At 39.7% G+C, this 25,750-nt stretch overlaps 2 protein-coding genes across 4 annotated transcripts; both read left to right on the forward strand.

The window, feature by feature from the left end:
• The first annotated feature begins 5,087 nt into the window (after positions 1-5,087).
• On the forward strand, positions 5,088-14,124 carry adgrl4 (adhesion G protein-coupled receptor L4). The gene is made up of 16 exons (XM_077024367.1): positions 5,088-5,191; positions 5,582-5,731; positions 6,193-6,342; positions 6,458-6,607; positions 6,724-6,794; positions 8,344-8,511; positions 8,833-9,016; positions 9,251-9,367; positions 9,484-9,683; positions 9,870-10,049; positions 10,429-10,632; positions 10,724-10,944; positions 11,428-11,494; positions 11,749-11,840; positions 12,630-12,798; positions 12,901-14,124. The coding sequence occupies exons 1-16, from the start codon at positions 5,146-5,148 to the stop codon at positions 12,961-12,963; spliced, it is 2,232 nt and encodes a 743-aa protein (XP_076880482.1). The 5' UTR covers positions 5,088-5,145; the 3' UTR covers positions 12,964-14,124.
• Positions 14,125-14,711: 587 nt separating this feature from the next.
• On the forward strand, positions 14,712-24,769 carry vtg3 (vitellogenin 3, phosvitinless). 3 transcript variants are annotated; one of them, XM_077024364.1, is made up of 27 exons: positions 14,712-14,811; positions 15,031-15,051; positions 16,958-17,109; positions 17,300-17,551; positions 17,651-17,812; positions 17,910-18,058; positions 18,244-18,394; positions 18,477-18,634; positions 19,240-19,405; positions 19,509-19,634; positions 19,736-19,954; positions 20,265-20,482; positions 20,575-20,672; positions 20,893-21,017; positions 21,120-21,212; positions 21,301-21,420; positions 21,560-21,749; positions 21,846-21,933; positions 22,198-22,383; positions 22,470-22,608; positions 22,694-22,862; positions 22,947-23,056; positions 23,155-23,193; positions 23,327-23,539; positions 23,731-23,876; positions 23,999-24,134; positions 24,300-24,769. In XM_077024364.1, the coding sequence occupies exons 1-27, from the start codon at positions 14,742-14,744 to the stop codon at positions 24,378-24,380; spliced, it is 3,777 nt and encodes a 1,258-aa protein (XP_076880479.1). In that variant the 5' UTR covers positions 14,712-14,741; the 3' UTR covers positions 24,381-24,769. The 3 variants fall into 3 exon arrangements, with proteins under 3 accessions (XP_076880479.1, XP_076880480.1, XP_076880481.1); XM_077024365.1 differs by having other exon boundaries at positions 23,330-23,539; XM_077024366.1 differs by lacking the exons at positions 14,712-14,811; positions 15,031-15,051 and having other exon boundaries at positions 15,499-17,109.
• The last annotated feature ends 981 nt before the right edge of the window (positions 24,770-25,750 follow it).

The raw sequence follows: 25,750 nt of genomic DNA on the forward strand, positions 1-25,750 counted from the left end.
GTCTGTAATAGAGCACAGTCCAGGCACGTCTGTAACAGAACACAGTCCAGGCACGTCTGTAACAGAACACAGTCCAGGCATGTCTGTAATAGAGCACAGTCCTGGCACATCTGTAATAGGCCACAGTCCAGGCATGTCTGTAATAGAACACAGTCCAGGCACGTCTGTAACAGAACACAATCCAGGCACGTCTGTAACAGAACACAGTCCAGGCATGTCTGTAATAGAAGACAGTCTAGGCATGTCTGTAACAGAACACAGTCCAGGCACGTCTGTAATAGAACATAGTCCAGGCGTGTCTGTAATAGAGCACAGTCCAGGCATGTCTGTAACAGAACACACTCCAGGCACGTCTGTAATAGGCCACAGTCCAGGCATGTCTGTAATAGATCACAGTCCAGGCACGTCTGTAACAGAACACAGTCCAGGCACATCTGTAACAGAACACAGTCCAGGCATGTCTGTAATAGAAGACAGTCCAGGCACGTCTGTAACAGAACACAGTCCAGGCACGTCTGTAACAGAACACAGTCCAGGCACGTCTGTAATAGGCCACAGTGCAGGCATGTCTGTAATAGAGCACAGTCCAGGCACGTCTGTAACAGAACACAGTCCAGGCACGTCTGTAACAGAACACAGTCCAGGCATATCTGTAATAGAAGACAGTCTAGGCACGTCTGTAACAGAACACAGTCCAGGCACGTCTGTAATAGAACACAGTCCAGGCATGTCTGTAACAGAACACAGTCCAGGCACGTCTGTAACAGAACACAGTCCATGCACGTCTGTAATAGGCCACAGTCCAGGCATGTCTGTAATAGAGCACAGTCCAGGCACGTCTGTAACAGAACACAGTCCATGCACGTCTGTAATAGGCCACAGTCCAGGCATGTCTGTAATAGAGCACAGTCCAGGCACGTCTGTAACAGAACACAGTCCAGGCATGTCTGTAATAGAAGACAGTCCAGGCACGTCTGTAACAGAACACAGTCCAGGCACGTCTGTAATAGAACACAGTCCAGGCATGTCTGTAATAGAGCACAGTTCAGGCATGTCTGTAATAGAAGACAGTCCAGGCACATCTGTAACAGAACACAGTCCAGGTACGTCTGTAATAGAGCACAGTCCAGGCATGTCTGTAATAGAAGACAGTCCAGGCACGTCTGTAACAGAACACAGTCCAGGCACGTCTGTAATAGAGCACAGTCCAGGCATGTCTGTAATAGAACACAGTCCAGGCATGTCTGTAATAGAGCACAGTCCAGGCACATCTGTAATAGGCCACAATCCAGGCATGTCTGTAATAGAACACAGTCCAGGCACGTCTGTAACAGAACACAGTCCAGGTACGTCTGTAATAGAACACAGTCCAGGCACATCTGGAATAGAGCACAGACCAGGCACATATGTAATAGAGCACAGTCCAGGCACATCTGTAATAGGGCATGTCTGTAATAATGTAAAGTCTGACTCAAGCTCTGTAACTAACTGTCTCTGTAGCTAACTGTCTCTGTAACTAACTGCCTCTGTAACTAACTGCCTCGGTGCTTGGGTGGGCCCAGATGCATTCCTTGTATCAACTTTTAATATTAGTTTTAATGCTGTTACTGAATAATTCATAGTAATAGGCACTACGCTTAATAACTAAAGAATAAGCCTGGCATTCATTAATTAGCAAGATGCTCTATGGATAAGCAACAGAGGTTGCTATAGAGCTAATGATGCAATTAGAAACAGTGTTTATATTCTTTTATATTTATATTTAAATTTACATAATAAGTATTACAACCGTAAAACGTTTGCAGTAGAGGAACTATACAGATTGCCAGGAGGAAAAAAACTATTTTCCTTGAATAGCCGTACGTTATTGTTAATTTTGCAACCACAAGGGGGCAGACCGGATGAGTGCAGATGAGAAATCACGAAGCCTCAACCTGCCACTTCTTCTCCACCAAGACACTTCTCAATTGTTGTAATGACATTTTCATCTTCATGATCTATCAGTGATATTAAAACATCAGGTCCAATAATATATCTGCCCTCTTCTCCTGAGACGAGTTGTGACTCTTAAAGGCAGAGCATGTACAGAGCTGCCCCATGCCCTTTCAGACCAGATCGGAAGTCTGGCGGTCAAGTGCTCCCTTCTTATTGTTCTACGGCACAAGGAAACCGGCCCCTCCCAAGTCTTTAGTCTTCAGAACGCGCAGAGGAACAGGCCTTGGGAGGGTCTTCAGAGCTTCACACCAGGGCCTTTCAATTGCTTTCATGGTTTGGCTAGTGTAAACTAGCTACAATATATTTTCTCCTCCAAGATTTACGTCATCTGTTTTGATCTCATTTAATTAAACAACAAAATTTCATACATTCAAGAGCAAAGAATATACTTATTTAAGAAATGTTTTAATACATGTGTATTCAATGCTTATATACATATAATGGCTTTATTTATTCATTTGTTTAGTTATTTATTTATATATTTTTTACACAATATTTTGTTATCATAGTTTATTTATTTTTTCGACCTATGTTGTGAATGTTCCAGATGATATTCATAAAGTGGCTACAAATATTTGTACCAGTTTGCCTTCCCTAATAGTTTTACATGTTTCAATTCAGTTTTTGTGCAATGTAATTCATAACTATTAAAGCTATTCATAGCTTTTATGTTGAGAATGAAATATCTAGATTTTCTGAAGTAATAGAAGAAGATCAATCAAGAAGTGTTCAACCAATTGGTTATGTACAATGCACCCTCCTTCACAGCATTAAGAATAAAGGAAATGACATATGTTTACGTATTTACTGCACCACACTGTTTGGACAGTTATTGGTTGTTGTCATGATTCTGATAGAGCTTCCTATCCTAATCCTGGGTACATAAAAAATTGGCGGGGGGGACAATTCAGAAATCCCATTTGATTACAACAAATCATTAGCACACAGCTCAAGAACCGCTGTAAATAATCCTTAATTGAAAATAATGGTCACAACAAAGAAAATCCCATTTCTTGTGCTATGTTCCCATTCTCAGAGTGACCTGATACACAATGTCTCCATCTGCTCTCTTGTCTTAGAAGCGGGGTTTTTTTTCTTTCCTTATTGGAGAAAATGGAGTCATGGTCAGTGAATCAGCCCTCTCATGGGCAAAGAGTCCAGAGCTACTCCATGGTTTATCTACAAAGGCACATTTCGTGTAGAGCCATGAACCACGCAGGCACGAACCATGTAGGCATGAGTTCAAACCGCCCGCCCCGCCATGGGCCTCACTAGCACTTTCACCACGTTGACAGACATGTCCAGTAATTCTGCAGCTGTTGTCTGGCATAAGCTTGGGCCATTTTCACACAAACAATAACATTTCAACAACTGGTTTGAAGATGAAATTAACTACAAATACAGCTCCCACATCATTCCCAAATATGCAAGAAAGAACAAGGTTATCCATCGGCTCAAATATGTATTATTACAATTTATTATTGAGAAATTATTATTATTGCTATTATTGTAGTTGTTGTCGGTAAATGTAATACTATTATTGTTGCCCCATAATACTATAAATTTGACCAGTATAGAAAATCGGGAGTCATTTCATTTAATTAAATTTGTGTCATAATACAATGTGCAAAGGATTCACACATGGATTTCTCTGTTCATACAGTAAATGGGGTGTCCCTGGCCTATATGTCCCCATCAACGTAGACAAACACGAGGCCTCTAGAATGGCTCAACTGCATTCTTAGGGCTAATCTATGAGGCAGCTTTGACAAGCAGCCGGATAACTAGCAAATAGACCAGCCAACCTCAGCGCATGGAGCAGACTCATTATTAAAACTCAGTTTACGTTACTGAGGTCAGAGGAACATTTTAAAAACGTGTGAATTTAATAATTCATTAGAAAAAATCATTGGACGATTTATTAACTTAGCCCCTTAGCCACCCTATCGCTAACCGCGGCTTCAAAGCCGTCCAGCTGAGTTTTGTCCAGTAGCTGTAGTCTTGTTCTCATGCATCTTTCAAAAGCCACGCTGAAGGCAGAGCGAGAGGGCTTTCTCCAGCTAGTGTGTGTGCTGCTGATAGCGTTTCCCCATAAGTGCAGCTTTCTGAGTCTCTGACAGCCATTCTGAAACTCAGGCTTGTTCTCACTTCACCTCGTTTTTTGTGTGTTATTTGGTGCTAACATGCTGCTGGGTGTTTGTCGTCAACGTTAAGTTAACTTCACGGTAAGCAACTTCATCTGAAACTTCCTGCTGTTGAATTTTCTCACCTGTCACTGGCGCTTACGGTGCATTACTCTCCAAAGTGTTCCCAGAGTTCAAGAGGGAACACGGTCCAGCCTGGATAACAGGAGCACAAAGAGAAGCACTCACTGGGCTCGCTGCTCCAGACAGAACCAGGCCAAACTAACACTGAGGTCTCACGCTACTTGATCTCGTCAAGGACAAAGATTCTACTGAAGACATTTAAAGTCAGTTTAAGACAGCCGTAGTATTGAGTAGAATTCAGGTCAAATAATTAGGAGATGAAGTGGGAAGAGGGGACTAATGAGGGGGCGGAAGCTTGAATAGAATACAGACTCTGGAAACTGGCTCACCTTTAAATTTGTGCAGAATGCTTAGGTTTTCCTGAATAATGTAACAACTTGAGTCACATAACCTCAATCATAATGGCTGGCATCAAGGCCAAAAGTCAATTCTGAACTATTCTCTTTTTGTTACAAAAACACATATCTAGTCACACAATAGGATAGATTTTGATTTATGATTTGTTGTTGAAAAGTGTTTTGGTTTTCAGCTTGACAGCATTTGAAACATGAGTTATCACTGAAGTATTTTTTTCACCGAGTCTTTATTCCATCAGTAGGCTATTCCTTCATAATATTTTAACTCCTGTGTGTTGTAATCTATGCAGCATCATTACCTACACTGTGATACTGGACACAGTTTGGGAGAGCGGCCTTATCTTGCCACAGTATCCTTATAATACTGTGATGCTGTTGGCGTGTCCCTCAACCATGTTTGTGAGAGCTCATTGGGGAAAAATACAGGAAGGGTCAGGTTTAGAGAAACAGGAAACTGAAGACAGGAAATGATGTACGTCACACGGGCGCACTGCTGCTGGTACAAGTGGCCCAGTCTTTAAACACAAATGGAGTCTTTCTTTAACTCACCGATGAAACTCATACTTTGGGCAGGTAGGACACAACTGGCTTTCTTTTCCAATCAGTGCTTCAGTCTTAACTATATGTCGGTGTAACTAAACAAGCGATTCTGTGTTGTCTGAAAATCACCATAAGTCTTCCTTCAGAACTGGAAGAGATTTGTATGCTTGTTATTTGTTTATTTGTTTTGTGGGCTTGTTTTCTTGCTTGATTTGTAAAATTTATTTCAACTTAAATGTATCTAATATACAGTACAGACACTGTATGAAAAAAGTCAATAACATATTTTGAAACTAGTTCTTTAGTATGTAAAACAAAAAAATGTAAAGTGGATAGCAAATATTACAATTTATTAGTTTCAAAAATATATTTTCCTTCAGTCCAAATATATTCTCTCTCTCTCTCCCCCCCTCCTTTTTAAAGTATGGCTTTCAACTGTCCTGGATCCATGCAAACTGAATGACATTTGTAAATCGTGCCACCGGCACGCAAGTTGTCTGAAAAAAAATGTCTCCAGTAATGCGTGTTTCTGTGATGACGGCTTTATAGGGGACGGAATCAAGGTCTGTAGCGGTAAGTAGATGTTTGGTGCACAACCACATTCAATTTCAACATGTTTTGGATAGTTTAATATGCTAACGATTTCAAGCAAAACACATCTTTATTTTATTTTTTATTTTGAATCTATATTTTTATTGATCGCCTTTTTCTTTATTTATTTTATTTGCAAATATCACAGGCAATACACTGGGCTTTCAAGACACTGAATTTCTCTGGCATGTTGTTTAAAATATGATCAAAATGTAATTTAGAAATATTACATTTTATAAAATTGTAATAAAATGTAATTAGACAAAAGAAATCTGAGATGTCACCCTGAGCCAGGATTATTGACGATAGGAAAATATAACCTTTATAAAAAAACAAAGTAAACTTCATAGTAAGATTTACCACACAGTGGTGTATATCCTACATAGAACGCAGCAGCTCATAAGCCCTTGTTGATTCATGTACCTTTTTTATACAACTTATAGACTACGATGAGTGTCTAAACATCACTCAAATATGTGGGGAGAACGCCACATGCAACAACACAGAGGGAAGCTATTACTGTACCTGTAAATCTGGATACTCATCAACTGGAGGCCAGCAGTTCAAAACCAATGACGGGACCCACTGCATGGGTGAGGACCCGCGTACATGTTCCGTTTGTACGGTTGTGCATACTGTTCGCATTAGATAAGACAGCAGCTCCAGGTCCAGTTGCTGACATCACTACCACTCCCGTGTGTCCTGCAGATATCAATGAGTGTAAGGACAGCCAGAGATGTGGGCCTTTCTCCAAATGTCACAACACAAATGGCTCTTTCTACTGCTCATGCCAAAGAGGTTACACGGTATCAATGGGAGTCGCCTGGTTTCAACCAAACAATAGCACCGAATGCACAGGTGAACTCAACTCTTGTTGTTTGATTGTGTCTGTGGTTTAAAGGAATTTGTATTATGATTATGTATTTGTATTATGTATTATGATGAAGTCACTGAGGCTTGTGTTGGTTTTTCAGAGGACCCGAAAAAGGAGTGTCATCAAGACACAAGGTGTATTTCTGAGACCGTTAACAACACGGTGAAAAACGTGAGTATTGTTGCTATAATACGTTAGCTTTTATGATGTGTTAGTCACTATTGTTATGGCAACAATTCACTTTTTTCTTTATATATATATATATATATATATATATATATATATATATATATATATATATATATATATATATATATATATATATATATATATATATAGAGAGAGAGAGAGAGAGAGAGAGAGAGAGAGAGAGAGAGGGAGAGAGTGTATGTACAGTGTATGTATAGATATTGTGTGTGTGCACATACGATCTATAGGTCAGTGGGATGTTTTTCCTCTCACTTTGCTGAGAGTGGCCCTTTTAACATACTTTCCATGGACCTTGGTGGTCACACTGTGTTCGGGAAACAGCTGTTAATGTAATTGCACAGTAAGAGCTTCCATGATGACCACTGGCATTCTGGGAAATTGGACTTACTTTCCTGACCAGGTGTGAAGTATTATGATAGTACTGGACCATGCAAGAACAGCCATGAAAACAAAATTATAGAATTTCAGTTTTAATTTCAGTCACTATATCGATCTTATTATGCAGTTAAACCTTTTAAGAGAGTGGTAATTGGATATTAAAACATATTTTCCCCTGGTTTTGCGCTACAGTGGTATGATTCATTTACAAAAAGAGACAAATGACTCTGGTAAATGAAGATGTACTTGTACGTAGCTGGTGAGTCTCGAGCGGACGTCATCTGCTCCTGCTCGGTCCCGCTGGGCATTCGGAGATGACTGTAGAGAAAATAGCACTCTCTGGTGGTACTTTTATGAAACTCAGTTGCCGACAATTAAGTGGCATGATTAAGTGTCGCTGAACGCCTGAAAACATTTTTATTATTTTGCTGCATTTGATTAAATTGTGTTATATTTATGTTTATATATGTATTTACAGAGTTATTAACCGTTTTGTCTTTGTAGTGGTAGTAAAACGTTGAGCGGTTATTTTTTCAAGCCTCATATTGTGTGTGTATAGGTAGCTACAGCAACTGATTTAGAACAAAAAAAATTTATTTGCTAATCTTTCATTTTTTGATGCTTATATTCAATTTTGATTCTATGTGCATAAAACTACCTCACCGATTACCCTGACTAACAGCAAAGATGGTGATCCCATGAACTTTATTTTCCATTGTAGGTTTATAAGGTTTTAGCCCCACTGTTGTGGGACCACAAGTTGCTGAGCATGCTTTTGTCCACGTACATCCAGCAACGTGATGACCTTGAGGTCAAAAGGAAGTGTAATTTCATCCCCCTCTTGTTGTTTTGCTAGCCCTGACCGTTTTACGAGGGGCTTTAGGGAGAGCAACTCATACTGGCAAAGATTTTGGCTTGACATGATTTACTCTAGACAAATAACACTGAAAATGGGCTATTGCAGAAAGTGACACTTCAAAATTCCCCTTGGTGCACCGAGTCACTATGGTGGATTTCTGTGAGACTGGCTAGCCATCATTTGATACTGCTGTAACCGAGTGCCTGTTCTGTAAGTGATGACTGCTCACACTCTGAAATAGTATTGAACGCTGCTTAACATGTTCCACTGTAGATCATTAACCTGCGAGATCCAGAGAAGCAAATGGAGGAGATAAGAAAGCAAACAGCAGGTGACCTTGTTCCAGTCGCTGTCATCTCTTACGTCGAAGCCATGGCGGCCTCCACCTTACGTTTTGTAAACGAATCTAAGAAAGACAGCGCCATAAACACAACTATAAGGGTAATTCTTCTATATAGTCCTACCTGGCAATGCTGAATTAATTCCACTGTATTTTATCATGAGTGTAGTCAAAAATACAGCATGTTCATCGATTTTAACGTCATACTTAAAACATTTTTTGCCTCTCTGGTGATTCACCAGTAAAATCATTATTAATCACTGGCACTTAAATGTCATGCCTGAATATGACAGATTTTTAAAAAATCCAAATGTGAAGTGATCCTAAAATGGCCGTGTAATTGCTGTTAGTGAGGTATGTATGGTCAATTAACAAAAAATTACTTCATCGAACATGGACATAATATGCATGCGCTCTCTTAGGATTTAGTGGAAAGTGTGAATAATCTGGTGGAGAAGGAGGAAATGGTGACGTGGGCTGACTTGAAGGCAGACGTGAAGGAGTACTGCATCACCAAGCTCCTCCATACGGCGGAGAAGGGTGCGCTGGTGCTGACCGAGGCGTACAAGCACCCTGCCGAGCTGGAGGTCGGCAGGGGCAATGTAGGTAAGATGAGAGGCCAAGAGGAACCACAGAATTCTGTGGCATTCTAAGTTTTTTTTTCCCGGCAGCCGATTGCACTTGTATGGTGAAATACTGCAGGGTCTCTGAAGTACCTCCAGTAACTCTCTTTTGTCCTCCCTCTGAGGTAATATACTGTGTCTAAATCTAACAACAATGCCACGCTGCTTACAGTTGGAGAAACGCTTGCCTTAGAATGATGCGTCCCCCCGTTTTCAGAACTGAAGCTCTACAAATTTGACCACCACCACCAGCAGAAGTCTCGTGTCTCTGCTTCCATTGGGGGAGATTCCATATCACTGAGTGCGAAGACTATTAAAGAGGGAAATAAAAATGGTGAGAAAAAAAATGGCCAGAATCGAGGCCCTGTAAATTGTGCTGATGTTAATGGTGCATGCAACCCAGAGTGACTCGGGAAGGCACTGCATGGTTTGTGCTGTCCTGTGCATTAGGGAGCGTCTCCGTCATATTCCTGCGCTACGACAGCATCGGTCCTCTACTGAAGCCCACGTCTGACCCCGGAGTGACGGACTACAATCGCTATGCCGCTGCAGGGGAGATTGTGGTGCATTCTCCCATAATAGCGGCTGCGGTGGCTCCGCCCACAGCGTTCCCCTTGGACCGTGTGACCTTCACACTGAGACACAGCGAGGTACGTGCAGACCGGCCCGACGCCGCATTCGCACCGGAGCAAAGCAGCATCCTGAATTAGCACTTGGAACCCATTAGAAACTAAACGACTTGTCTTACTTAATGGGCCGTCTCTCTGAGAACACACACACAGTGCTCACACTGGCTGAAGCGTTCACCCTTGATTCGTCTCCACCTCTTCATTAAGCCCATAGACCCTGGCAGTGATGAGACAAAATGTGCCTTCTGGGACTACTCCCCGGTCACCATGAAGGGCCGGTGGTCCATTGAGGGATGCAAACGTTCTCGCAGCAACAAGACCCACACCACCTGCACCTGTGATCACCTCACACACTTCGCCATACTGATGTCATCGGGCCGTGCCAACGTGAGTCTGCGCCGTATACGCCGTATGACATCGGACTGGGGGAAACGATGGCGAAATGTCACAAATTTACACGGGTCACTTGTACACTGGTGCATTTGTTACAACATACGTTGAATGTACATTTGAATAAAGCATTACTTTATACTTACCTTATACTTTATACTTATTGTGTGTATGTATTTACAAAAGTGTACTTTTAACCCTCAGCAGGGCCAGCATGTGCACCGTTACATTGCACTGAATGACGTCTGTCCCATTTACACATGATAAAAGGCTAAGGGCACATTTATGAAGTACTGACTTTCATTGACCTAGTGCACTCGAGTGTCAATTTGGAACACAGCCCAATGGCCACTCCTCCTTTTCCTCCCTCTCCCAGCTCGCTGCTCACTACAACGTGCTGACCCGCATCACCCAGCTTGGCATGGTGATCTCCATCATCTGTCTCTTCATGTGCATCTTCACCTTCTGGTTCTTCAGCGAGATCCAAAGCACTAGGACCACCATCCACAAGAACATGTGCTGCAGTCTCTTCATGGCTGAGTTCATCTTCCTGATTGGGATAAACATGTACACTCACAAGGTGAGCAGGCAGCACCGGTCAAGCGTTAGCCGTACCCACCGGGCCTCCTGTCCACGGCGTGGCGTAGTAACAATGGTCGTCTTTGTTTCAGCTGTTTTGTTCCGTTGTTGCTGGCTTGTTACACTACTTCTTCCTGGCTGCCTTTGCGTGGATGTGTATCGAGGGCATACACCTGTACCTGATTGTCGTGGGAGTCATCTACAACAAAGGCTTCCTACACCGCAACTTTTACATATTCGGATACGGAAGTCCCGCGGTGGTTGTTGCAATCTCAGTAACTCTTGGCTATAAATACTATGGTACAAATAATGTGTGAGTACGCCTCAGGCCATCGCTGCACTGCACTGATTCTCTTAATGAGATTTCTGATTGATGGTCAAGATGGTCATCTTGGCCTTGGTTTCCCACAAACTGGCTGTAGTGACTATGAAACCCATAGTAAAAAGGACATACTGATTCATACTACAATAATAATCATTACTGATTCATACTACAATAATAATCATTACTGATTCATACTACAATAATTATCGTTACTGATTCATACTACAATAATTATCATTACTGATCTATACTACAATAATAATCATTACTGATTCATACTACAATAATAATAATTACTGATTTATACTACAATAATAATCATTACTGATTCATACTACAATAATAATCATTACAGATTTATACTACAATAATAATCATTACTGATTCATACTACAATAATAATCATTACTGGTTCATACCATTGGAAAGTAAATTAATTATTCCACAAAAATCTTTCTGTTTTTTTTTAAGATGTTGGCTAAGCACAGAAAAAAATTTCATCTGGAGCTTCATTGGGCCTGCATGTCTGATTATTCTGGTGAGTCCAGATGTTTCATCCTGTGTCATTTTCCTGCTTTACTATCATGGGCTTTATCATGTTTTTAACGTAATTAGAAATTATTTTGTTGCTGTAATGGTCTCCAGCATGTTTATTTGGGCTTCTCAGAAATTCATCATCGTTTAGCTTTCTTGATGGTTACGACAGTCGATACATTTCTTTTAAAATCCAGGATCAATATTAAACATCACAAAAAATCATATAAGCTTTTGTTTTCTTATTGCCCCATTTAGGTTAATTTGCTGGCATTTGCAGTCATCATCTACAAAGTCTATCGTCACACAGCAGTAAAGAAGCCTGAAATCAGTCACTATGAAAACATTAGGTAAGAAGTAATGAATCATAGAACTCATTTGTGAATAATAGAACTCGTTTGTGAATCATAGAACTCGTTTGTGAATCATAGAACTTGTTTGTGAATCGAAGAACTTGTTTGTGAATCATATAACTCATTTGTGAATCATAGAACTTGTTTGTGAATCATAGAACTTGTTTGTAAATCATAGAACCCGTTCATGAATCATAGAACTCATTTGTGAATCATAGAATTTGTTCGTGATTCATAGAACTTGTTTGTGAATCATAGAGCTTGTTCATGAATCATAGAACTTGTTCATGAATCATAGAATGTGTTCATGAATCATAGAACCCGTTTGTGAATCATAGAACTCAATTGTGAATCATAGAACTCATTCATGAATCATAGAACCCGTTCGTGAATCATAGAACTCATTCATGAATCATAGAACTTGTTCGTGAATCATAGAACTTGTTTGTGAATCATAGAACTCGTTCATGAATCATAGAACTCGTTTGTGAATTATAGAACTTATTCATGAATCATAGAACCTGTTCGTGAATCATAGAACTCGTTTGTGAATCATAGAGCTCGTTTGTGAATCATAGAACTAATTTGTGACTCATAGAACTCGTTCATGAATCATAGAACTCGTTTGTGAATCATATAACTTGTTCATGAATCATAGAACTCATTTGTGAATCATAGAACTTGTTCATGAATCATAGAACCTATTTGTGAATCATAGAACTCGTTTGTGAATCATAGAACTCAGAACCTTAACTGTGTTGATGGGAGTCACTTCTTTGAACCCAGGTCTTGTGCAAGAGGAGCTCTTGCGCTCCTGTTTGTTCTTGGAGCCACTTGGACATTTGGTGTGGTTCACATCCTCAATGAGACCACGCTCACAGCCTATCTCTTCACTTTTGCTAACGCCTTCCAGGGAATGTTCATCTTCATATTCCTCTGTGTTTTGTCTAGAAAGGTAAGCTGTTTGTTTCTGAATCATGCGTTTGTTAGTTATGTTATGTGCAAAACCAATCTCGAACTGTGAGACTGCTTCACAGACTCCTGCTGTTCTTACCAGGTTCAGGAAGAGTACTACAGACTGTTCAAGAATGTCCCGTGTTGTTTTGAATGCCTGAGATGAAGACAAAGCATGAGACCCCCTGATAACGGATCACCAGTCATACCAGCATACACTTGTAAATAGGAATGTTTCGGTTATTACAAAGAAACTGTGGAACATACCAGCCCCAAATTATTTAGGTTTAAAACGGAAAAAGGCCATTTGCTGTATTGAATAAGAATTATCCCTGAAAAAACTGAGAGAAAGTTTATTCATTCCGAAACGTCTTCAGAAAAGTAGCTCTTTTTCTTAGCTGGTCACCAGGGGGTTGACAGAATATGTAATGTCAGTTATCCCACCAAGGGAAGAAACACACGTGCAAAGAGTGCAGTAGTGTGAGACTAATACTGGCCCTAGAAATGTAACATTCATACAGAACCAGGTGTAAAACTGCAGATAGGACAGCCGTGGAAGTTTTTCTTATGACTTTATCTGTATGAAATCCAACACTTTTTCTTATTATTAGTCATATGAAGTGATATTCTTTTAACTCCTTTAATTCCTCTGAATTCCTCTAATTCTGATGAATTATTTGTGAAAGGATGGTTTGAGGGCCCATAATAAATTACCAGAGCATGTAAAATAATTATTGTTCACTGCAAACACTCATGGAAATATATAATGAAAATACATAAATTATCTAATTTAATACCCAAACCTACAAAATACTTTCAAAGTATCTAAAGTACTTGTGACCAGTTACTTTTCACTGCAATAATCTAAACTTGTTTTAATACCTATACTAGTGTTTCTAACTGTGGAAAGACTATTTCTCAATGTACAGTATAAATGACTGTACTAAATGACTGTTAGTATTGTGTAATTTTTTGCTTTTCATTTATGCTAGATACAGGTTAAACTTAACCTGAATTTCATTCAACAGTGTCAACTGTGCCTGATGGCTTGAATGTAGGTCATGAAGAATTAAAATGCATATGTATTATAAATGTATGGTTTAACAGAGTTGGGGCTGAGTTTACGCCATGGTACACCATTCAAATGTAAGTGCAAGCAGGCTGAGTTTTGATATATGCTTTTATGTTTTAATTGAAAATAGTTGTCAGAAAATTACTGGTAATATTACATCAGTGATGTGTAATATGTATTTTAAATGGCTAAATGTGTGTGGAGTTTGTGGAGCCTTCGTATATATATCCAATACATATTCGTCTTTCATATTCATTAACATATTCATCATCATTATTTAATGAGAGTCATGCTATTCTGCACCAGACAGCATCACACATTATATTGCAAATGTCGTACAGAGTTGTGGTTACATCTGTCTAATTTTATAGCATTGTTTCACTTTTGTCATGCAGCTATTACACCAAACAGAATTCAATATCAATTTCACATACCATCTGTGTTTCTAGTACCACACCCCACAACAGCACTTGGTTTGAACTGATACAATCAAAATCCAGACCAGTTCAATCCCATATAAATGAAAGAAAGGGGTGAAAAAAACGCAGGCGTTTTGGTATGACTCAAGGTCAAACGTCTGCCTAGATGGACGTCTGTGTGTTTATTTTGCTCTGTGTTTGCGGGTTTCACTGACCCGGCCCGCGGTCGCGGTACACTTGCACCTTCTGCCCTAGCGCGCAGTGGCATGGGCCCGTCACACGGGGTCCCTGCACCACATGTCCCCGTCCTCCACCGCCTGTCCTCACAGCGGCCATGCGCGAGCATGTGTGTGAACCTCGGAGCCCTTGTCGTCCACCTGCTAGGGCATAAGTGGGTCCAGGGTAGGTCGTTCAGGGAGGAGTGGGAGGGCGGGCTTCTCTATATAAGATGACATGTGGGCAGAGGCTGTTTCAGCCCTCGCCATGTTCTGGCTTCTCTTCTGCCTCTTTGTGGCCTTCGCCGGTAAGTACGCAGTGTACCTGGTTGGTAAACATAAATTAAAGTGTAAAAAATAGCACCATGAATGCCAGATTTTAGGCCAATGATGATTCAGTATGAATGTAATTGGCATATAGTATACCAACTAAGTCTAAGTCATGGCAGTGATTCAGTTGTTTATGTTATTGATATAACTGTTTTTATGAAGCCAGATTTAAATCTAAATGTTTTTTTTTCTATCAGCAAGTGAGAGCATCAATTATGGTAAGTATAAAACATATACCATAATTTCAATATGTCACTGCATTATGGAGTTTAAATATTTTGAACTACAGTTATTTGTTACAACTAATACACTCCTTGGAATGTCTGCTTTGATAAACATGGGGATTAAGAAATTATTTTTATTATGATTGTAAGAGAGAGGAAACAAGAGTAGACTTACTGGATCTCATTCATATATAATTATATAATAAAAAAATTTTATAATTATAATAAAAAAATATATACACTACCGTTCAAAAGTTTGGGGTCACCTAGACAATTTTGTGTTTTCCCTGAAATCTCATACTTTTATTTATCAAATGAGTTGCAAAATGAATAGAAATATAGTCCAGACATTGACAAGGTAGAAATAATGTTTTGTTTTTTTTTTTGGAAATAATTTTCTACTTTAAACTTTGCTTTCGTCAAAGAACGAAAGCGATCTAGTGAGATCTGGTGACTGCGCTGGCCACTTCATTACCAATAAAACACCAGCTGCCTGCTTCTTCTCTAAATAGTTTGTGCATAATTTGGAGGTGTGCTTTGGGTCATTGTCCTGTTGCAGGATGAAATTGGCTCCAATCAAGCGCTGTCCACAGGGTATGGCATGGTGTTGCAAAATGGTGTGATAGCCTTCCTTATTCAAAATCCCTTTTACCTTGTACAAATCTCCCACTTTACCAGCACCAAGGCAACCCCAGACCATCACATTACCTCCACCATGTTTGACAGATGGTGTCAGGCACTCGTCCAGCATCTTTTCAGTTGTTCTGCGTCTCACAAATGTTCGTTTATGTGATCCAAACACCTCAAACTTTGATTCGTCTGTCACTTTTTTCCAATCTTCCTCTGTCCAATGTCTGTGTTCTTTTGCCCATATTAATCTTTTTCTTTTATTAGCCAGTCTCAGATATGGCTTTTTCTTTGCCACTCTGCCCAGAGTCACCTCTTCACTGTAGACGTTGACACTGGCGTTTTGCGGGTACTATTTAATGAAGCTGCCAGTTGAGGACCTGTGAGGCGTCGATTTCTCAAACTGGAGACTCTAATGTACTTGTCTTCTTGCTCAGTTGTGCAGCGGGGCCTTCCACTTCTCCTTCTACTCTGGTTAGAGCCTGTCTGTGCTCTCCTCTGAAGGGAGTAGTACACACCATTGTAGGAAATCTTCAGTTTCTTGGCAATGTCTCGCATGGAATAGACTTCATTTCTCAGAACAAGAATAGACTGTCGAGTTTCAATTGAAAGTTGTATTTTTCTGGCTATTTTGTGAGTTTGATCGAACCAACAATTGTAATGCTCCAGATTCTCAACTAGCTTAAAGGAAGGTCAGTTTTATAGCTTCTCTAATCAGCAAAACTGTTTTCAGCTGTGCTAACCTACTTGCACAAGGGTTTTCAAGGGTTTTCTAAATATCCAATAGTCTCCTTACACAGTTAGCAAACACAATGTACCATTAGAACACTGGAGTGATGGTTGTTGGAAATGGGTCTCCATACATCTATGTCGATATTGCATTAAAAACCAGACGTTTACAGCTAGAATAGTCATTTACCACATTAATAATGTATAGAGTGTATTTTTGATGCATTTAATGTTAGCTAAATTGAAAAAAAACTAAGTGACCCCAAACTTTTGAACGGTAGTGTATGTAAGCCTGTTTTACATACATTAATTATTGAAAATAAATCTTATTGCTTTTAAATATAAGCTCAAGAATCATCCTGTCCTGAAGCAGCTGTGTCATCACTCCATTCAGCAGAGTCAGCAAAACATTTCTGTTTTGACTGCGAACTATTTCTGGCTCGTTGAGGAAACGCAGCAATACTTACACGTTGCTTAAGTTATTTTAAAGTTCAGGCCCTAACAAGCAGTATGTTTTATCCCTCTATGCCTACCAACATTTCAGAACCCACCCTCAACCCCAAAAAAACATATGAATATAAATATGTTGGCATGGTGAACATCGGCCGTGACATGCCAGACCTGGCCGAGTCTGGTATCAAACTACAGTGCACTTTTAAAATCACTGGTGTATCAATGCAAACGTTTCTCCTTGGGGTATGTCAAAACGGATTCATTATTATGTCATTCATGTAGTCCAACAGAACATTGATTATAATATCATATTCTAAAGTACACTGGCACATGCTGATTTTATACAGTATTGCATTATCATATTATATACAGTATAATATACAATACCATACAATCCAAAAATGTATACTAAGGCAAAATGGTATCATGTAAGGTCTCCAATGTAGCGTTTGAAGAGTTTAATGGGCTCCCTGGAGAGAGCTCCTTCAGGCCTGCACCCAACCTCACCAAACACTTGGCAGCTGAGCTCACCAGACCCTTCACCTTCGAATACACCAAAGGTCAAGTATCGGACATAAAAGCTGCACCTGAGGTCTCCAACACTATCGTGAACATAGTGAGAGGCATTCTCGGATTTCTGCACGTCACAATCAAAACCACCCACCAAGCTTATGAGCTCTTTGAGGTACCAGGCTTCTCAACAAACCTGACATATTAGCCAGCAACACTATGATTCTATGAGTGTGCAGAAATGATATGAGAAAGATATGTTAATACTCATCAGGCTGGAATTCATGGTGTATGCCAAAGCTCTTATGCTATTGAAGAGAACGCAACCGCCGAGGAACTGTATGTAACACAAGTCGTTGACATTGCCAATTGCCAACAAAAAGTAGCAATTTACGATGGAATGGCACTGGCTGAAGAAAATAAAATCAGTAAAGAGGTCTGTATACTCTGTTATAATTTGTTTCCTTCATCGTGCACTTAGCACATATATGCAAAGAAAATACGTAGTGCTGTAAACATAAATATCTTTTCAGAGAGGCAAGAATGTTGTAGCTACTGTGAAATACGCATATACAGTCAAGTCTACAGGAAGTGGTGGTTTGATTACCAAAGCCTCAGCCCATGAAAGACACCACTTTTCCCCTTTTAACGTGAAGGGCGGCACCTCTAAACTACAGGCCACGTGAGTTCACCATGATTGTCTACGGTTAACCTCTGAGTGTTATTTCATTATTGTACCTATTCTTATTTCATTTTGGAACAAAACACTCACTTTACTTCATAAGCTATCATCCAATTATTTGTAGAATTTATCATGATATGCTTAAAGTGATTATGCTGACTGTGCTCTGTTGATGCAATTTACAGACGGCACATTGTGCTGCTTAAAGAGATGGAGACTGTTGGTAAACCAGTGACGGGTCAAGTGAGAAGCAAGGGAGATCTGATGTACCAGGTTGTGAAAGGTCTTGGGCCAATGCCAATTTTGATGATTGATCTAACAACGCCATTGCCAAAGGTAACCTTTGCAAATAGTATGAATAGTCTAATGCAAAAAAAAAAGTGTTCGTTTCACTGATTTTGCACACTGATCCCAATAGATTATAGACCTCATCAAACATTTGGCTCAAGATAACATCCACCAGCTCAATGGTGCCACAAGTGCTCGTGTTCTTAATCTTATTCAACTGCTTCGTGCAACAACACAAGAAGATCTGGAGCTGTTGTGGAAACAGCTTTCCACAAACAATGAGCATAGGTATTTCTTTACTACTGATCTGGTACTGATCTGGTGATGTGGTGATCAATCAATCAATCAATCAAAGTTTATTTTTATAGCGCTTTTCACAACACATGTTGTCACAAAGCAGCTTTACAGGATTTACAAGGTTAACAATACTACGGGTCCAAATCCCTAATGAGCAAGCCAAAGGCGACAGTGGCAAATAAAAACTCCCTATGATGGGGGAATAGGAAGAAACCTCGGGAGGACCAAGACTCAAAAGGGAACCCATCCTCCATTGGGCAGCCCGTTAACACACAAATTACACAAAAACAAATTATACAGACGAATACACAAGTCACAAACAAATCACACAATCAGGCTAAGTATAAGGTAACTAGAATGAAAGTTCTGGGTGTTGATATTGTCAATGTAAATGTCTTGTGATGAACGCCAGGTTTTCATTCCGTGTCGGAGTGATGATACTGGTATTGTAGGCTCCGACTGCAGTGTTACTCCCCAGGTGAACCTCGGAGAAGAAATGTGGGTGATGTGGGTAGGTGGGGGACTTTAGAAGAGCAGTTATGGTTACGTGTAAGCTTGCTATATTCTTCGAACGTTCTCCTTGTTGTGATGGCTAGGAGGTGGTTCCTGGACACTGTCGTTGAGGTGACAGATGAGAGGGTACTCAAGTTCCTTCTGAACAGATTCAAAGCTACAGATATCTCTGCAAACGAGGCTGGACAGACACTTTTGTTAGCCTTCAGCCACCTGTCGGCTAAACTCGAGTTAGTGGAGATGGCAAAGGTAAAGACTGAATGTTACTTTTACTAGTTCTTTTGCCAAAAATCGAAATCATTATTATGAAAATTTTTGGTCAGACTGATTTAAGACCCTGATCTCTCTGCAGGAATTTTTAACCCTCCCCTTCAGTAAATCCAACATTCTGCTGTGGAATACCGTGGTTTTATCATATGGTTCTCTGGTATACAGAGCTTGTCCTCGTGTGAATCCGTGTCCTGTCGTCATTGTACAGGTATAACGTGCAATTGAATCCATAAACCCACTTCTTTCCAGATTACCTATTGATATTTGCAAATTATATTACCAGTCATTTTAATTACAATTGTTCTCCAGCCGCTGCTTGACATGGCCACTAACGGACTCGCCAAAGGCATCAGTGGAGAAATGGTGCTTGCTCTGAAGGCCTTGGGAAATGCAGGCCATCTTTTAAGCATTAAGACCATAATGAAGTTCCTCCCTGGTTTCTCGGTCAAGGCGGACACCCTACCCATCAATGTTCAGAGTGCAGCCGTGCAGGCCCTCCGACACCTCGCAATCAGAGACCCACACAATGTAGGCCACCACACACGTCCCAAACACACATCCTCCTGTGTTTGGGAGCTCAGCGTTGAACTTGTATACAACTAGCTTCCCCTTAGTCTCTATTCCAGACACTTAAGTAAGGAAAGAAACATCTCCTCCATTTGCAGTTGTTACATTTCTGAGGCATCTGATTTTAATTTCCCTCTGAAAAAGGAGGGTAATTCAGTTTAGCTAGGTAAATGATTATACACGTCTAAACAATGAGACTAGCCTGTCCCTAACCTAATACATGTGACTCACAATGACAAATGAGTCTGTTATTTATATTCCTTCACCTCAGGTCCAGGACATTGCTCTAACTATCTTTGCCCAAAGGACCATTCCTGCTAAAATACGAATGTTAGCTTCCATCATCCTTCTGGAGACCAAGCCTCCTGTAGCTGTGATCTCATTAGTGACAGAGCTCCTTTTACACGAGATGGACCTCCAGGTCTCAAGCTTCGTCTATTCACGACTAAGAGGTCTCGCCATGTCCCGCACCCCTGACAACCATTACCTGTAAGAGATCTACACTATGCTATATTCCACATCAATCACTGCAACATTTTAGCATAAATCTCATTGCTTCTTCATAACGTTCTCTCGAAAAGGTCGACGTCTTGTAATATTGCAGTAAAAATACTTGCTCAGAAACTTGGTCGCCTGAGTTATCGATACAGCCAGGCTCTACGTTTGGATTGGTTCCATGGTAAGTTAAATTGTGCATTGACTCTGAAATCCTGCATATTATATGAATTTGTCAAATAGATTGTAGGATTATTCCATTTTTTTTGTTTTGTAACATTATTTTGTAACATCTAGAAGATGTAAAGCATGTTCACAGCTTTCACTAGTGTCAGCATGATTATATAAACATTAATAGTGAACACAGGTGGTTGTGTAAGGCTGTGTTGTGTTCTACTGTTTAGATGACCTTCTGACTGGTGCATCTGGTGAATTTTTTATACTGAGAAATGGTACAGATGCAATACCAACGTCAATAATTTCAAAAGGAAGGCTTTACTTTATTGGAAGAATACTACAACTTGTTGAGGTAACTGGGAAGTTCCTGGGTTACGTCACAAGTGGCAGTGGCCACTTTATATGACTAGCTTACTATACAACATGTGTTGATTTGATGTCAATGTTTACATAGCTTGGTGTCCATGCAGAGGGTCTTCATGATCTTTTCAAAGACAGAAATGGCAAAGAATTTGGAGCTATTGATGTTGCAACGATCATGAGAATAGTGAGTATATTCATTTTGAAGAGCACATATGAGTGCTGATATTTCAAACTGATAGCAAACTGATACATTTCCCTGTTTCTGGTTAAAGGTCTCAAAATGGCAGTCTCTACCCAAAGACAAACCTCTCTTGTCTGTATATGCAAGGGTATTTGGACAAGAAGTCTCCTTTGTAGATTTGAATCAGAATGTCATTCAAAAAATTCTGAAGGTAAACCTGAAGGCACAAATTCTTATCAAACAAAATTTCTTCTTGATGAAAATAATCTGTTTTACCTTCTGTCCAGTCTTAATGATGCCTTTTGAGTGCTTCTTAACATGTATGTTGTTGTTTTCATACAAATATAAAGTCTGTGAGCATTATGTCAAGCAAAGAAAACAAAGTATGGAATATTATCCAAAATCTACAAAAAGGGATATCATGGCACTGGACAAAGTCATTCCTCACCTTCGAAACCCGATTCATTCAGCCAACTTGTCTTGGCCTCCCTGCTGAATTCAGCAAATATTATATTTCATTGACAGCCATAACTGTAAATGGTAATAAATCATTCCATCTAGTAATTCAACCTTATAGAAGTGATAAAACATTATGATCTAAGGCCAAAGACACTGATAGCATTTTTACAATTGCAGCAAAAGCTGAAATAAACCCACCACCAAAAGAACAATTACATGAACTGACAACTGCAGATATTTTTTTGGAAACTGGCGGATTTGCTGGGTAAAGTATAGACTATAATCTACTTTATTATGTAGAACATGACCTATATTTCTAGTGGAATTCACGAAGAGCTCTGAATTATGGGGCCTCTTTATTGTCTAGATTAGCCAAGGATGGAATTGCTGATAATGTTTTGCTTAGCCATTTTGCACTGTTCTTTTCACCATGAGAGATTCTTAATTTGTTATTTATTTATGCACTTTCTAAGTATCTGTGATTACAATTGTGTGTTTTGACTGGAGCACAGAATCATTTTTGTTTCAGATCGGCAAAGGACTTTATTGCTTTTCATGGAATCAGCACAGACCTCTTTCAGTGTGGGGCCCAGCTGAACAGTAAAGTTATCATGTCTGTGCCCTGGAAAATTGGCTTCAAAAAGAACACCAAAGAAAACAATTACGAGATCAACCTTGCACCCCCCAAAAAAGACACAGAGCTCTTGACAGTCGAGTAGGTCTTTCCAGATTTTTCCACTAAGAAATTTGAGCACATTCACAGCTTACCAATCATTTGACCAATGTCTCATTTCCGAACAGTTTCAACATATATGCTGTATCAAGGAATATTGAAGATCCATCACTGACCAAAATGACCCCCATGACACCAGTGAGGAAAGATTCTGAGGAAAGTTTATCAATGGAAACGGAAGACAATGATGATTCTATAGATGATGAGGTATGATATTCCTTAAGATAGTGCATAATGGATATAAACGATTTTCATTATCCGTTTAAAAGTTTAATTAATTTCTGTGGGACAGGAGAAAAGTACAGCCATTTACCACCCGAAGTTAAAGTACTGTGCTGAAGCAAGCGTTTATGGGATGGCAATGTGTACTGAACTGGAAGTGCAACGGGTCCATTACCTTAAAGAATATCCTCTTTACTACCTCTTGGGATACACACATTTTACCTTTCAGATTCAGCCAGGTAGGCTGTTATGAATCAGTTCTCTTACTGAACGTACTGAATTACTAAATTAATTGGTTTCCCCTCACTTGTATATTCCAAAAGTCAAGACTGTCAAGCCTGTAGAGAAGATCAGAATCCGGATCTGTGGTGGGCATCATAAACACCCAGCAGAACACAGTCAACTGATGGTTACTACACATAAAACAAATAAGGTACTGTAACAATTTAGTACATATTCGCTTTGTTATTTGACCTTTTCAGTCTATTTAAAACAGTGTTTAGATATACTATATTTAAATTATCAATTTAGGATTCAAAAGGCATGCTGTCCAGCTCTCAGGAGAATCAAGTAAGCACTGTAATTTCATTTCAGAGTTACAATTAAGGGTCTTATTAAACAAATGAATAAATAAATATAATATAGTAACAATATGTGTCATGCCACCACTTCAGGTTTCACCATTTCAGGGTTGTCTTTAAAGCAGGGTTTGGAGATCACTCCCGATCCTGTGCTCACAGTGGAGGTTCTGGCACTCGGTCCTAGCAGGAAGCCACAGGGCTATAAGAGTGCTGCCTATTACACACCCAGCACACATGTGGACGACATAGAGCTGATCATTTCTGAGGTGGGCGAAGAGGCAAACTGGAAAATTTGTGCTGATGCCAACATTGATAAGATTCAATCAGGAGCAAAGGTAATTATATTAAGAAAAGCAGACATTGTGTTATTTCAGTGGTGTGGTCGTATTGCATGATCACGACTGTGTATAGAGTTAGAGAATACAGCAGGATGCCAGTATTGAGCTCTAAGATCATTCTGGAATGTTCTACAGATGTTGGCTCTTCTACCAGTTACAACATGCGAACATGCTAACTGTTCCTTTAGGCTCATTTCAAATGGGGGGCAGAGTGCCAGACCTATGAGGTGGCAGTGAAGGTGTGTACTGTGGGCAGGACTGGACCTAAGCCCTCCATAACCACAGAGCTGAACTGGGGATCGGTCCCTGTATTCATTCAAATGGTTGGCCATAGGTACGTACTATGGAAAATTAGCAGTTTTTGGTAGGTTGGTTGTAATTTCATGTAGAATGCAATGACAAGAAAAAAATGTAACATTGAAGTAAAAACAAATATCTGAACTTACCACTCTGAAGGATTGGGGAGTATTTACCGGGCGTGTCCTACGTTATGGGCTTCTATCAGAAACATGAGACAAACAGTGAACAACAAGTTTCAGCCACTCTATCTTCCACTCAAGAAGGCTTTGATGTTAAAGTCAAAATTCCTGAGGTACGGTTATATTTTAGTATCTGTGCCACCATGTGAGTTAAATATGTTTTTGACTTAACATTCTATGTAAAAATCATGCATAAAAATACCTTTGCTTCATACATTTCCTCTTTGTTGTGATGTTTGTTTAATTTTTCTAACAAAATTTGCTTTTGTGTTCAACAGCTGACTATTTATCGCCATGGAATTTCCCCACCATTTGAATTCATGGGTATTGAAAGTAACATGTCTCAAATAATAAACTGAATTTTAAAAAATGAAAAGGCCAAACTCGAGGTCAATACACTGGTTGGCCACAAGATGGTGCAACAGAGAGAGTGGTGTGGCGAGAGATAAATCATGATATCTGTACTTTCACATCTTACATTTAATCTCAAATTTCAAGTAATTGCTGATCTAATTTGTAATGTAATTAGTCCTAATTAAAATGTTCATATTCATGATGTTTAAAATGTTTTCATGAAACAATGACGTGCAGTGTAATGTAAACACTACAGTGAGAGACAAGAGGACTTTAGACCAATATTTATACACATGCAGCACACCTGCATTTATAATGATATCACATGGACTCACAGTATATCAGTTTGTTCAGTCCATGAAACATGATGTCAAAATAAATTTGCCTGACCAAATCACAAAAATATTTACTCTCTTTATTAAAACATTGTCACCTTACAATTTGATCAAGACCCAAAATAAATTTAAATTGCTCGTTGTAACGACTCATGACAAGGGGGCAGACACAAATGCGATACAGAGTGTGTTTTATTTTGAACCGAGAGCGAGACTGGTTGAATCGCGGTAACGCCGATTCGTATTGTACGAGATCGACGCGGCATGTTGGTCTTCTACACAATGCATGAAAGACTGGGTTATACACAGCAGTAAAACTCACACAGCAACGAAGGCTGAAGCACTCTGATACATAAATATACACAACACAGTGCATGAAAGACTGGGTTATACAAAACAGTAGAACTAACAGCAACGAAGGCTGAAATAAACTTAGATACATAAATACACACATACAACATACGAGCAACACAAAAATGACAGTGACCAGGTTAACTAATTCTTCCACTAACCTAACCATTTTACTACAAATGCAAACAAGAAAGAACACACAAATTTACTACAGAGACATTACTTTAAATGCAACGACCACAGCAACGATCACTCATTCAGGATCAAACTACACATACGAAAACGGACGTTTGATTAACATACACAACCATGTAGAAAACCCGAATACAAGCTAAAAGACCATCCAAAGTACGATTCATAAACACGACCCACAAAACTGACACTCGCTATAAACCAAGAGGCACAGGAATGCGAACATCGCTGAGAAATCATGAACACTTAGTGACTTACAACGAAGAACTAAACCCAAGAGAATTATAAGCCTAACTAATCAAGAAAACCCCTAGGAACAGCTGAACATTAATCAATAGGGGCGGAGCTAAGAACAGAAGACATAGCCACCAAAATAAACAAGGAAATCAAAAAGGGGCCGACCCTAGCAACCACGGAGGTGTGGCTCGTCAAGGAGGGGGGAGATAGAACGTAACACTCGTTTCCTATTTATTTTATTTTATTTTATTTCAGAGAAA

This window comes from Brachyhypopomus gauderio, chromosome 12, assembly GCF_052324685.1.
Source record: "Brachyhypopomus gauderio isolate BG-103 chromosome 12, BGAUD_0.2, whole genome shotgun sequence".
Lineage (NCBI taxonomy): Eukaryota > Metazoa > Chordata > Actinopteri > Gymnotiformes > Hypopomidae > Brachyhypopomus > Brachyhypopomus gauderio.

Coding starts and splice junctions, on each gene's coding strand:
- adgrl4 (XM_077024367.1), top strand. CDS start 5,146: ATGGAGTCTTTCTTTAACTCACCGATGAAACTCATACTTTGGGCAG. Junction 10,945..11,427: donor TACTATGGTACAAATAATGT/GTGAGTACGCCT, acceptor TTTTTTTTTAAG/ATGTTGGCTAAGCACAGAAA. Junction 12,799..12,900: donor TCTGTGTTTTGTCTAGAAAG/GTAAGCTGTTTG, acceptor TGTTCTTACCAG/GTTCAGGAAGAGTACTACAG.
- vtg3 (XM_077024364.1), top strand. CDS start 14,742: ATGTGGGCAGAGGCTGTTTCAGCCCTCGCCATGTTCTGGCTTCTCTTC. Junction 21,213..21,300: donor TTGCAACGATCATGAGAATA/GTGAGTATATTC, acceptor TTCTGGTTAAAG/GTCTCAAAATGGCAGTCTCT. Junction 21,421..21,559: donor TCATTCAAAAAATTCTGAAG/GTAAACCTGAAG, acceptor ACAAATATAAAG/TCTGTGAGCATTATGTCAAG.